The sequence below is a fragment of the Accipiter gentilis genome, chromosome 8 (assembly GCF_929443795.1).
Source record: "Accipiter gentilis chromosome 8, bAccGen1.1, whole genome shotgun sequence".
Lineage (NCBI taxonomy): Eukaryota > Metazoa > Chordata > Aves > Accipitriformes > Accipitridae > Astur > Astur gentilis.
The window spans coordinates 25,907,782-25,921,024 of NC_064887.1; the positions used below are offsets into that span (position 1 = coordinate 25,907,782).

At 38.1% G+C, this 13,243-nt stretch overlaps 1 protein-coding gene across 5 annotated transcripts in view; it reads left to right on the forward strand.

The window, feature by feature from the left end:
- The window catches only part of VAV3 (vav guanine nucleotide exchange factor 3), a 178,583-nt gene that overhangs the window by 107,722 nt on the left and 57,618 nt on the right, over nt 1-13,243 (forward strand). For all 5 annotated transcript variants that reach the window (XM_049808220.1, XM_049808222.1, XM_049808221.1 and 2 more), the window contains 2 exons: nt 7,813-7,835; nt 10,984-11,029. In XM_049808220.1, the coding sequence (XP_049664177.1) occupies nt 7,813-7,835; nt 10,984-11,029 (69 nt within the window). The remainder of the gene's footprint in view (nt 1-7,812; nt 7,836-10,983; nt 11,030-13,243) is intronic.

Here is a 13,243-nt window from a genome sequence, read left to right on the forward strand (position 1 = left end):
TGTTACATGCCAGCCAGCTAGTCACATAACTCTAGTGCCATTTTTGACTCTTCCCTCTGTCCAGGTTCTTAACTATTCTTTCTTCTTTCTAGAGATGATTTGGTGCTGATGGGGGAGACAACTGAGAACATCCCCCCCCAATTTCCCTCCCCTGTAGTTTGAACGTGTTTGAAAGAGGAAAGCTGTTGGAACACATGACAATTTCTGTAAAGTGTAGTTGTATATTTTGGGGAAGTTTCTAATTAATTGTCCTTCTTGTTTTTCTAAAACCTGTACACTCCTTTCCAGAATTATTTCATAATCATTTGTGAAGCTTCTCATGTCTCCTATCTCTCATAAGCTACTGCAACCTCCTCGATTGGGTTATTTTCTTTTTGACATTATCTACAGTCTTTGCAAAATGCTGTTGCAGAGATAATCTCTCTCCCGCTGCTTGAATTACTTCATGACTTCATCCACTGCTCTTCACTAAGCTGCTGCTTCAAGATTTTGGTTCTAGCTTTTTGTTCTTTTCAAAATTGCATAAGCTCGTTTCTGTCTTTGTCCCTGTTTGTGTTGCTTCCTGAGTTCTACTTCGCTTTTGCCTCACTGTGCTATTTGTCTGCTCCATTCTCTCATGAAGTCATCAGGATGGCAGGTAGTGACTTCTGCTGCAGTCAGTGAACTTTATTTCCTCAGTTGCTTTCCTGTATTGGAGATCTTCCATGCTATCCTCCAAGTCTGGCCTTTAAAAAAATAATCTTTTGTAGATCTGAAAACCATACAAGCAATCACAGTATTTTTCATTGAAATCCTTTTTGGAACAGAGGTTTTTCACAGAACCTCCTATGGATATTCTAAAGAAAATAAATATTTAAAATTATATTAATATTTGAATATTTTAAAGCAATTACATTTAAATTGATAGAGTGGAAAAACAAACACATACTGCTCTTCACAAGAGAGCTATCTTCTGTGGTATAAATCAGCCCTACTTCTTTCTTCTTCTGCACCTTCTGTTTTAATTGCTTTTGTAGTTTTTATTTTAATTGGATAGCTGGCACCCCAGGAGGCAGGAGCTCGTCTTTCTGTTCCTCTGCAAAGATCTGAGGACACAAATGGTGCAATGTGTATCAGTAAGAATGACCACAAAAGCCTAGATAACACAAGATCTGACTCCTTGCAGTTTTCCTGCATATATACTTACCTAATGCTGTGCGCTTGCTTGATGGAACAAAATAAAGAAAACAAAAAAATCACATTTCTGCTTCTTTGTGAGTAGAATAAATTATCATTTTACAACTTCAAAGGAGCAGAACGTTGTTTTGGATTTTTCTTTAAATCATTTCCCTGATTTTTGTAAAATGATACTGTACTGAGTCTTTCTTTAGTGAAATTGGAAGCAACTTGTTAAGATACTGTTTTGTGTTATGTGTTTAGCTTACATCCAGGTGTTCTGATCTTTGTCCTCTTCATACTTCTCTTTCTCCTTTCAGTTTATTTTTCTTCTGTGCAAAGGCTCCCAGATTTTTGTAGCTCTAGTACAAACTAGAAGAGTTGTGTATCTTCCACCTGCTCATGAGGCAGAATGACAGGAGGTGCTAGGCTGTGGTTTCCTTACAGCCTGCTCTGAGACTGGATCATAGGTGCAAAAGCAAACTCTGAATTACAGTTCTTCCCGTGCTCCCCCTTTCTCTATGAATGAATGAGTATGGAAAGGACAAATGGTTTTGCCTACTTTGCTAAAAAAGTGTCCTCTGTCTACCTGATGAGGGACTTTGGCTAATGAGTAGGAAGGGAAATCTTGATATATTTCTCTACTGTTTTCTTTTTTTTTTTACTCTTTGCCTTTTTAAAGAAAGAAGTGTTGATTGAGCAGTGCTGCCCATTCATAATGTGCACAGAGTAAGGAGAGGTTTAAGGAGTAGCTTTACCAGTTCCTGCTTCCCTATATGGTCCAGAAAATATGGGACAATTCAGACTGTTAAATACTGGTTTGTGCAACTTGAGTATGAATGATTTTACAGAGCTATGCTTTCACTTTTCCAGAGCTATGCTGAGAAATGAGGTTTCCCATAAGTTATCTGCCTTGCCTGCTAACTTATGAAATGTTATTAAAGGAATGTAGACACAAAGATATAATGTAAAATTCAACATTTTCACTGCATTTTGTGGAAAAAATATGCTCTGCATGCACAAAATTCTAACATAGTTTTAATTTTGAAGCTTTTCCTTTTGAAAACTTTAGAGAAATTAATTTATGATAAATTTATTTTTTCTAGTGGTATCATTTGCTGCTCCTGTGGGAAATTAGCAAAGGTGGCCTGAGAGTGCTATTAGCTAAGAAATTGTGGAGCATAGCTGGAATGCTTCAACAGTAGAAAAAAATGCCTGGAACATTTATTGTATCGCTATGTATTTCTTGTGTTTCTAGGGGACTATTACAGCCTTTTTCACAGGGTATAATGGACAGGAAACACAATCATCCTTTTAGCAAACTGGACGTTATTATTCCCCAGTCATGTGGTATTAGTTATGGCCACAGACATGGAATGAATATATACGTATCCCTTGATATATGTGTGGTCCGTTTAATCTGGTGTTCTGTCATTCTGCCAATGGTTGATTCCAGATGCTTCCTTGGAAAGTGCAAATCCTGTGTTGTAGACGATGCCCAGGAATGATGCTACTTTCTTAATCCTGTTAAATTTTCTTTTTATCTTTTTGGTGTTCTAAGAGTTTTTATGTCTTGTTAATGCTTTTGCATAGCTTCCTTATTTTTGTTGATAGAAATATTTAACTGCATTTCAGAAGTTTTGGAACAGTGAGTTCTGTAGAGTTTTTGTTTGGCGCCTTTTTTTTTTTTTTTTTTTTTTTTTTTTTTTTTTTTGGTAGGTTGCATATCTTACCCTGGTTATGTTTGACCTTTTTAGCTTTTTAATTTAACATTCAATTTTGTGGAAGTCTTGACCGACTCCTTCTGTATGATAAACTATTTTATAACTTTTCACAATCTTTTATTAGTATACTCTCTGAACTGAATAGTCTTAAATGCTTTTTATTATCTCTTTGTAAGTGGAATCTTTTCTATGCCTCAAATAATTTTCATTCCCATTCTGTAGACCTCTTCTATTTCTCGAGGTCTATTTGAAAAGAGGTGATCAGAATTCAAACACTGCAATGAGAATATACCATTAGGTTTCTTAAAGGCATTTGAATTTTCCTCAGCATTTTCTGGTTTTGTACAGTTTAAGATTTTGTTTTCTTTTTAGACCACTGAGCAGATGTTTTTGCTAGCCTTTCTGAAATGATGCTTACAACTTCCCTGAGTGGATTAAATCTTTTTTGTATTTCATTCCAAGTCACAGTTTGTAAAAATTCAAAAGACAGACATCCAAAGACAGAAGAAACCTTTAGAATGACAAATTTAATAAGTGTCAGATTTAGATGATACACATTGACAAAATCTGAAGATAAATTGTTGTGTTTTCATGCTATGCCTTATACACAAACATACGCCAGCTCTTCAGATGTTTTGCTTCAAATAAGGCCAGTTCAACAGTAGCAGCAATAAAAGATGCAGAGTTAATCAGTTGAATTAATAAATAGAACCAAATATCTACATTTAGCCTTTGGTTGTTTTTGTCATTGTTTCTGCCCTTGTCACTGTAAATTGGCAGTGCTGGTTGAAGTCTTCCGTGCTCATTTCAGTCATTATTGATTTAAATTTTTTTTTTTCCCCTGAAATGCTGCACTGTAGCAGTAGTTCTCTGCATTTTCACTTACTTTACTTTGATGATCGATCACTTAATTTTTCTGCGATTTGAAACCCTCCATGCCCCCTCTTTTTTGCTAATGTTCTGATGAAGTCCTTCAAGTCTGATTGTGCAGTCTTAAACACAAGGCCTTACGAAATCTTTAAATGCAGTGATTACAAAAGGGATGCACATATTTCTCTGACAGGGCCATTTTGAAGGATGTATGTGTTGTTCTTTTTTCTGGCAGCTGATGTGGAGGTCTCCTCTTCTTCTTAACTGCATTCCTATGCCTTATTTCTAGGTACAGGGCGATTTTACTTATCTGGTGATGCTCTCCCACTAGTTGGAAGTGTTTATATTTGGGGATGGTTAAGAGTAGGACCTTTGGTAAGTCAGCATGAGTAAGACACGCCTCTAGTAGACAAAGGGAGAAGCTGTCTCCCTCATTATTCCCACTTTCATTCTACAGGTTGTTCTGTGGCCCTTGCAATTTCTGCAGAGGTTCTCAGGATTGATAAAACAGTATCACTCTGCCCAGAACATACTGCAGAACTTCAGTCTGTTTCCTAGTCTAAACCAGCAGAATTAACAATCCTTTTCTATTGCCAGACTGCAATTTTTCCAAGTCTGTCCAATTATATTGAATTAAGTATTCTCAGGCAAATGTTTGCTTGTTCCACAGACTATTGAATATTTCAATTAGATGAAGCTCCAATAATGGTTCTAGAATCTGAAACTGTTTTAAATATTGTAAATACGGTGCCAAACCCACAAAATTTTCTTCTTTATATTGCTGTTCCCAGGGGATGTTAGAAGCATCTCTCATCAGGGTGTAAATTGATTAGAACAACATTAACTGGGCATTTTAATAGTAATTTTTAGTTAATGTACGCATGATTCCTTTCTCCTTCAGATAATTCCATTTGAAAAAGTACTACATTTCCTTAGGTGGAAGAGAAGTTTCTTCAGCTGTATGATGAACTTGAAAGAAAATGTTACCATATGAATGGGTTAAGTTTAGAGTTGCTTTCATATGGTAATGTATATGCCCAATAATGTAGCCCATGCTGTTTATGTAATAATTGCTTGCTACAGCACATAAGAGATTATTCATAAAAAGCATGTGTTTTTGACATCTAAAAAGAAACCAGCAGCTTTCACTGTTTACCTTTTTGCTGGGTTGATCAATAGTTGCAAAATTGCTGGCTCTTCTCCAAATCTACCATGTCAACAGAATTGACAAGTAAATGCTTAAGTCCCAGAATGCTCGTTGGAGTTATGCCATTTTTTATTTAACTGCAACAGAGGTTGAGCTGTGTTGTTTAACTAACCATTCTTGCTCAACCTAAACAAAAGTCACTTATGGGGCTTGGTATTTTGTGCATAGTCCTACGCTATGGTACTTCTAGGTCACAATTTGCTTTTCTTTTGATTATGCGGTGACTGGCTAAATGACTGGAAAGGAGCAGGTAGTCCCATAGCTCCTTCAAAGTGGCTTACTTCATAGTTGCTGCATTTTAAATATTTTGAATTTTCTTTTAAAATAGGAAGGTGAGTAGTTTAATACATATTCTTCTAATTCTCCATTTAGTTAGCATGTAAATCCAGCTGCTCTGTTGCATCCCCGAGGAGTGGCTTATTCCCATTTTCCGATCTGTGCTCCCTCACTTACTGAGGCCAGCTGCTGCTCCTGTTGCTTTTGTAGTAAAATACAATTATCAAAATGTGACCCAGTGGTATCATGGCCTCACTGAATAAAGAAAAAAACTAAAAATTGTGCTGAAATATGGCAGTAAAAGTAGCTTGCTGTCAGAACTGAGAACTCGCTCGCTTGATAATTTTATTGGCACATTGATGATGAGCAGGAACTTGAATTAAAATTGTCCCATGTAAAATATCTGTAAAATATACCCAGACATTTGTTTGTTTCTAAAAATAAAAATAAATAGAAATGAGGCTTTTTTGCTCTTGTAGTTGTGTAACATTTGGGAAGATCTCTCATGAGGAAGCAATTAATATAATTAAATACAGAATATTCTGAAATAGAGGAATATTTAAACTGTAATGAAACAACAAGACAAGAATAAGTCTTATTTTTTTGAATAGGCTTTTATGTGGAAATACAGATACTGGATATTTTTCTATTCCTGAAGTGCTAATAGTGAAGCCACAAATGGCATTTCAGTCCGTCAGTGTTGGCGAAGTTTCAGGCTTTCTTTTTAATCCAATCCCCCCACCTCCCTGTGTAGTGATTTCTTGAATCCAATTATTGAAAGTTAATCAAAGAATTTTGTAATTATTTATTATGAAAAGTGTTGGGATGCTGCAATCACCAAATGGAACTCATTCATCTAGTTGGGTTTGGGATATTTCCTAGAGATAAAAATAATATTCAACAGCCACCATTAAAAATCAGATTCATCCATTCCCATTGAAGGATAGAATGATGTTTCCATTTCATTTTTTTTGATAAGAGATCTGCAGAACTGAATATAGGCCATTTAAAAACAAACAAACAAGAAAGATAACCCCTAAGTCTGGGTTTGAAGTTTTGGCCCCCCTGTGAGTACTTACCTAAATGACTTCCCTTAATTCGAAGTCAGTCATAATGCTGAGATGAAACGTTCAAAAAGGTGATTTCATTCAGATTTCGGCAACAATTCTGAAAGGCATATCAAATTGCAAAAGTAAATACCAAAATTATAATGAATTTCAGCAGCGCTTAGGCAACTAACTCCCTCAGGCTCCTTAGAAAACCTCAATAGTCTACGTGCATCTCCTCCTTTGGGGCGGGCTTATTTTCTTCTCTTTGCTTGCTATACAAATGCAAATTAATACTTTTGGAAAGGTTATACTCATAAAAGTGTTTTCTGCAGTTGACAAGATGATGCGTCTTTGGCGCACTGTATGAGAGAGGAAATAGAGACTGAAAGCGTATGTGAGAAGAGACCTCTGCCAGTGGTAAACAGGCTGTGCCTCCCTGGCCAGGCCCAGAGTCCTCAGCTGGTGTGCTTGGTCTTGGCATGCCTTATCATCTTTGCATAAAATGCTAGAAAGCCAAAGAATTGTTTTTCCTACACTTTAATGTATTTTTTTTTTCTAGCAGAACAAAATCTACTTGCAGTTAAACCTTTTTAGTTGATTTACTATGAATATGACTTACTGTTTACAAGATACTACAGGAAAAGTTTTCAAATGTGATGAAGTACCGACCAGATATGCAGTTTGTGCTTTGCCTCAACAGTGTGTACTAGAGTGCACACAGGTAAATACAGCTGTGTGTGCTTTGATAAGGCACCTAACCCGAATCTAGGGTACACCCAAATACCTGTTATTGGATTAGACATTCAAAGAAAAATGTAAAAAAAATACCTGGTTTTGTGTCTTTTGTGATGTGTGGTGGTGTGGGTGTGCAAAAGTGTTACTGTCTTGATGCAGTCCTGATCACCCACAGGGCTTCTTTTTTTTTTTTTTTTTTTCTTTTTTTCATTTTTAAATAGAACTAGAAAATCCGTAGCAAAAGCGGCAAATAAAACACCAATGGCTTCAGAGTCTGTGGTATACTAAGGCAATGCTGAATTGAACTTAAAGACATGAAATACAAAAAAATTTTGACTCTAAAGGTGTTCCTCTTATCTTGATATACGTTGGCATGCTATGAAAAGACGGAGACACGAAAAGGTGTAAACTTGAATTGCAGCGAAGAGCTGTAGCTTTTGAATTCCCAACAAGTCAATATTTATGAAGTATATTTGAAGTGTTCTGCAAGTTTATAAAGTTGAGCGGACTAGATTGCCATGCCACTGCTGGGAAGTGCAGTATGATTTGCAGCAAGGAGCCTTTCCTAGCCAGCTCGGCGCAGCCCAGCAGGACCAATGAGTGGGGAGGAGAGCGCAGCAGGGTTTGCACAACAGGACCTGGCACAGCCCCGGGCTGCCGGGGCGGCTGCAGGTATCAGGTAGCAAAAGAAGGCAGCAGTGTTTTCTCTAATGCAACACGGTACAGTCTGAGATTGCTATATAAAAAGCGTACACTTTACAATCGTCAATAATGCCAATTTTTACTTATGTTTCAGAACATGGGAACCTGAAACATGAGGTAAGGATTTGTTTTCCTTTGCATGTGATGTCTGTGTTGTCAGTGACATAAGAGCTCCTTATTTCCTTTGTGCACGTGCTGTTGGAGCAGGTATGCTTTTCTTCTGCATTTAACAACAGATTTCTTTAGAGTGGTGGAAAAATAGAAATTGTCTAAGAAACAAGGTATTCATGATTATAAATGTATTCTGTTCAAAGTGTGAGTCGATTTTCAGCTGGTATGGCTTACTGCTGAGAGCACTGGAAGGGGTGGAGATTCGTTTTTTTAGTTACAGGTAAAAACCATAGGTTGTTTCACAACTGATGATCCTTACTGTTCCTTGACTAAATCTGGCAGTAGAGTTAAAAGTAATCTTTTTTTTGTTTTGTTTTGTTTTGTTTTAAAATGCTAGTGAGTCCTGCTGCAGTAATACGCTAGTGTCCCAGTTGCTGCCACACCAGGCTGTGCGGCGATGAAGGGTCGGCAGGGCAGTGTTTGCCTCTTCATGTAAAAAGAGTTTAGTTGCGGAGCTATCCGGTGGTTATGGAGTTTATATAAGCTGGAGAGAATGGTAAAATGGGCCTCGTACAGAGGAGTTACCATGGTACACGTAGTGTACCTTGCTATCAGCCCAAGAAGGCTGCAAGCTGCCCGGGGTTATTTTTCTCGCCAGCTCCTGGTGCCTTTCCACTGAAGTACAGAAAGGCACAGCAGTTGGGCTTTGTCTGTCAGCTACTGACAAAAGAGAGAAAGCCCTTCAAACGCTAGAAACTATTACACTCTACATCTATTTTAGATCAGAAGCTTATGGTAATTTAACTGCTTAAACGACACGCTGGTTATGAACAGCGTAGGAGCGTGTACGTTACTTCTTTCCGTAAGCACGCGTGTGTTTGGTGCTATCACTAAAACCGGTAGCAGAATCGGAAGGGTGTTGTTGCTGACACGGCGGGTGCAGGAGGGAGTCCTGCACAGGGCTGACCACGTCCATGCTCTCTCATGATTGAGCCGTCTCGCTGTCGCCGTGACCCCGGGTGGCGGCGGGGGCTGGGTGAGGGCAGCCCCGGCACCCTCTGGCGAGCTCCTTGGCTGTGGGCCTCGGGTGGGTGCAGGCATTGGCGGCGGGCACTGGCTTCCTGGGGGCCTGGCCTGGCAGGGGAAGGGCCAGGTGGCCCGGGAGGAGCTCCGGGTGAGGAGGGGGCTGCGCTGCCGCAGGCCTGCCTGTGCTGCTGCCTGCCTGCTCTCCTCGCTGCTCCCTCGGACGTGCCTCCTGCCACGCGCTGCCTGGCTTTTCATGTCTTTGCCCAGAAATACCCGCCAAGTAAGGGCACTCTAAAATATGGAAACTACAACGCGGTCAGTTTGCCTAACACTCTCCCGGTACTGCAGCTGACTGGCAGGCAGCGAGTGTTGGGACAGCTGTCAACAGATGGCTTACTGGGCCTTGTGGACGAGGCTGCCAGGCTCAGTAAGGCTAACTGTGGTGAGCGTACTGCGGCTGGATGAAGAAAATAGTATGCTGCTTGTATCTAATCCCTGCTGCTCCTCGGCTTCTCACCCTCTAGCTCAATTGGTAAATCTCTTTTGTGAGGGAAAAATGGCTTCCTTTCTGGAGCTATTGATGTGTTATCGAGTTGATCCAAAATGTCAGGATTGCTTTCATTTTTACCAAGACTCTTGTTTAATCGCCTGCTTTAATTCTCCCTGTGCAGAAGGAAGCTTGAGCATAGATGAGGATCTGTTGTTTTGGAAAACGTGGATTTAGATTTCATACCAGTAATGTAATGAAATCTACTGGTACTGCAACATATTTAAGGGTGTTGAGCATGTTTTCACACGGCTCAAGAATTATTTCCTTAAAATTGTTTTCCATCCGGTCCTTTGGTGTGCATGACTTATGTTGTCACAGAATTATTGTATTTTTTTTCTTCAGTTAAACATTTCTGTATCTTCCTTTGTGGTTCCTTTTCCCACTCCTGCCCCTTTCCCTCTCTTGTACAAATCTGTGGTTAATCACCAGACTGCATCAATCTTGATCAGCAATACAGCCTCCATTAAAAAAAACCAAACTAGGATATAGTTCAACCTTTTGTTCTTATTCGGTAATACTACCTTCATTGTAATAGCGGTTTTAAATTTCACTTCTTCCCACTGCCGATTAAACAAAACTTGCATCCTTTCTTTAATTAGAGTTGTGGGGTACAGAAAGACCATGTCCAAAGACTCAAGAGCTTGAAAGCTGTTTTTAAACCAAGCGTTTCATTTTGCCAGCTTGCTACAGGGCTTAGTAATTTGGTTGTGCCTCAGGTTACTGCTTTCTGGCCTGCCTCGGTGTGTGTCCTGCACCAGCTTATATCAACTGCAAGTAAATCAGAGGAACCTAATTGTTCCCTTTGTTATGCAACATGCTTTTCTCTGCTTGGTTTGATTAAAAAAGAAATAAATGCATGAACCTTCGTGCAAGCTACCAGTTAAAACAAGTTTGCAAAAGCAGATCAGTAGTTCACAGATATGCTTTATTTCACACTGAAATTTTCAGCGATCTATACTAAGGGTCTTGGAGTACAACATACATTAAAAAAAAAAAAAAAAAAAAAGTCTCATCAGAGTTTCTGATTTCACATGGCCCTGACGCATCCAAATTTAAAAGAAAGAGGGACGTGAGTTACTAAATATATTTAAGTACTCGCCCTGAAGATAAGAAAATTAAGAATTCCATAGGAAATTCTAGCTACCTTAAGTACAAATAGTGAAAGTTTCTACCTTACTAAAGCAAAGCGAGCAGCTTCCATACTTTTGTGTTTGTGGACATTATCTGGGGCAGATAGTGCTAAACTGCACGTTTTTCCACTATCCTATTCATAAATGGTTAAAAAATAAATTTGTTCTTGGTATCAAAAGATGTTGATGTATGAATAAACCTTTTATGAACTAAGACTCTTTTGAGCCTAGTGTCAGGAAAAAATGGGATATATGGAAAAAAACCTGTACATTACTAAGAATATTTTTCAAAGTATGATCTTTCTATGAGGTAAAGATAATTGTGGTGGTGATTGGGGGAAATATGAGAACTAGCTTTGCTTAGTAGATTGTGGGAATCAAAGGAGTGCAATATGCCTACATGAAAACATGTTTATTCATATCCTTGATTTGTATTTTTGCTATGCAGAAACGAACAAATGGAATTAGAAGAAACTCTAGACATGTGGACCCAGGTTTGTGTCATGACTTTTTCAATAGTTAAACATTAAATAAAAAGAGTGAGATAACTCACTTTATCAATTTGCATTATGAACGCTATTGTAATGCACGCAATTTTGAGAACTTTATTGCTAAAGTCGTGAAAGTCTAAAGCGATTGCTCTTTTTCTGATTTCAAAGATAAGGTCAGCTGATTGAATTCTAATTTTTTTTTTCCTTGTTTTCTTAAGCAGTGCTTCAGTTCTATCTGAACAACAAAATGCCTCTGTGTTTTCGGTTAACCTGACCCACTCTACTATACTTTGCAGTTTTAAAAGAAGTGACTAAGTGATGAAAAGCAGACAGTTTATATAGTTACTTATAAAGTTTAGGTTCTGATCTGCAAAGTTGTGGGTATTCTCAACTCTCCTAACTGTAGTGGTGCTCAGTGGTTAGCTGTATTGAATATGAGATGCTCTTCTAAAAGGCATAAGCCAATTGCAGTTTTATATAGAATTTCAAGGTGATTTTATTCTTCCTGTTTATAGTAGATACTTTTGTGGAATCATGGCAGCAGCAGCCCTTACGAAAATTAAGTGCTTGCTTATACACTGTGTACTCAAGTGGGTGAACATTTCCTCTGGAGACCCATTATGTGTCTGTATAAAATACTCAATGGTTTTCAGTGTAACTGTGTCATATTTTTAGTGTCACGTTTTTATAGTAATTACATTTCTGTCCCTTAGGTTTCTTTTATAGTTTAATTACTGGAGATTTGTTATGCAGATATTATTTGGAATAAAACTAAGCTGTAGATTATTAAATATTTCTAGATATGGACACCTGAGAGTAGTTGTGAGTCAAACATGAAACAGGATGGCAGCTCTATGCACCACATTACAGCCTGGCAGAACTAAGCACTTTTCAAAAAGTAGGAATGCTGGTTGTGCCACAAGCACTGCAGCTGCCTTGGCTCTGAAAGTCTAAATGTTGTAACTAGCTGAAGCAGACCACACCTTTCTTACTCACCTACCTTTGACATGTTTTGGAACACGTATCGTCACTTTGTTCCCTCTAGCAAAAAAAAATTGCTTCATGATAGTCCTAAATTGTTCTGTGTATTGTTGACTGAAGTCATTAAAGAAAAAAGAAAAAAATGAGCACCCTGTAACTCTGAAAATTAATAGAGTCAAGAGGGGGAAATAACAAGAATATCAAATAATGCAGAAAAGGATAAGTGGGACTGTTTGAGTTCTTCCAATTCAGTGGTATTTGTTGCAGTAAAGTGTAATCTGTTCTTGCACAATAGTCCTTATAGGTCTGGATCTTTAAATATAGCTGTCTCATGTAGACTCCTAAAAGGTTGGGTAATATAGCTTTGAGAACTTTTTGAGTAAACTGGTGGTTTTACTTGCTGTTGAAGTCTGATGGAAGTATTTACATGATCTTTATATACAAGGATACTTTAAAATTTATTTTTATTGAAGACTAAGTACCATTCAAATCACCAGAATCATTGAATTAAATAGATGTTTAAAAGCTATATGTAACCAGTGCCTAAAATATGGTTATGCTGCACGCCGCCCTATCCATTTACCTACACAAAACAGTTCTTTGAGTGTTGGGATAGTCTTATTGAGTCAAGTTCTTGGTCCCTGTTACATTTTTGAAAGCCAGTAGCAATGCAGACCATCTGTGTTAGGTCCCTTTATTAGAGAGATTGTTGCAGAAGACTGTCTTACAGAATTGCTTCTGACAGTATAATTTTTTAAAAGAAATAGTAATAAAAAAGATACTATGTACTAATGTGCTCCTTACATATACTTAGTCAGTTTTCAAACTGAAGTGAGCTTTTTTATTTGCATTTTGTCAGCATATGCATTCTGAGTCCTGCTGTAACTTGGTAGAGATTTAAAGACATGTCTTTGGTAAACTCCTGGCATCTCTTTGGCATATTCTAAGTAATATTGCTCATCAGACTGTGCAGTGCCTTGACAAGACAGAAGACGCTGCCTAGAGAACAGCACTTGTAAGACATCAGTTGTTTCAGGCATACATACAGCATTGATCCTAAGAGCTGTTTGAGAACACTGGCATATAAATCTCTGGAAATCCTAGCACCATGGTGCTCTTTTTCACTGAGAGAGGTAGTCAAAGTCAGAGATAACATTTAAATTTTAATGTGCTGTCTTTTTTTTAAAACCCAAAAGTTTGCTGCCCAGACTGGTTTGTCTTCAGGAGATTTAATAT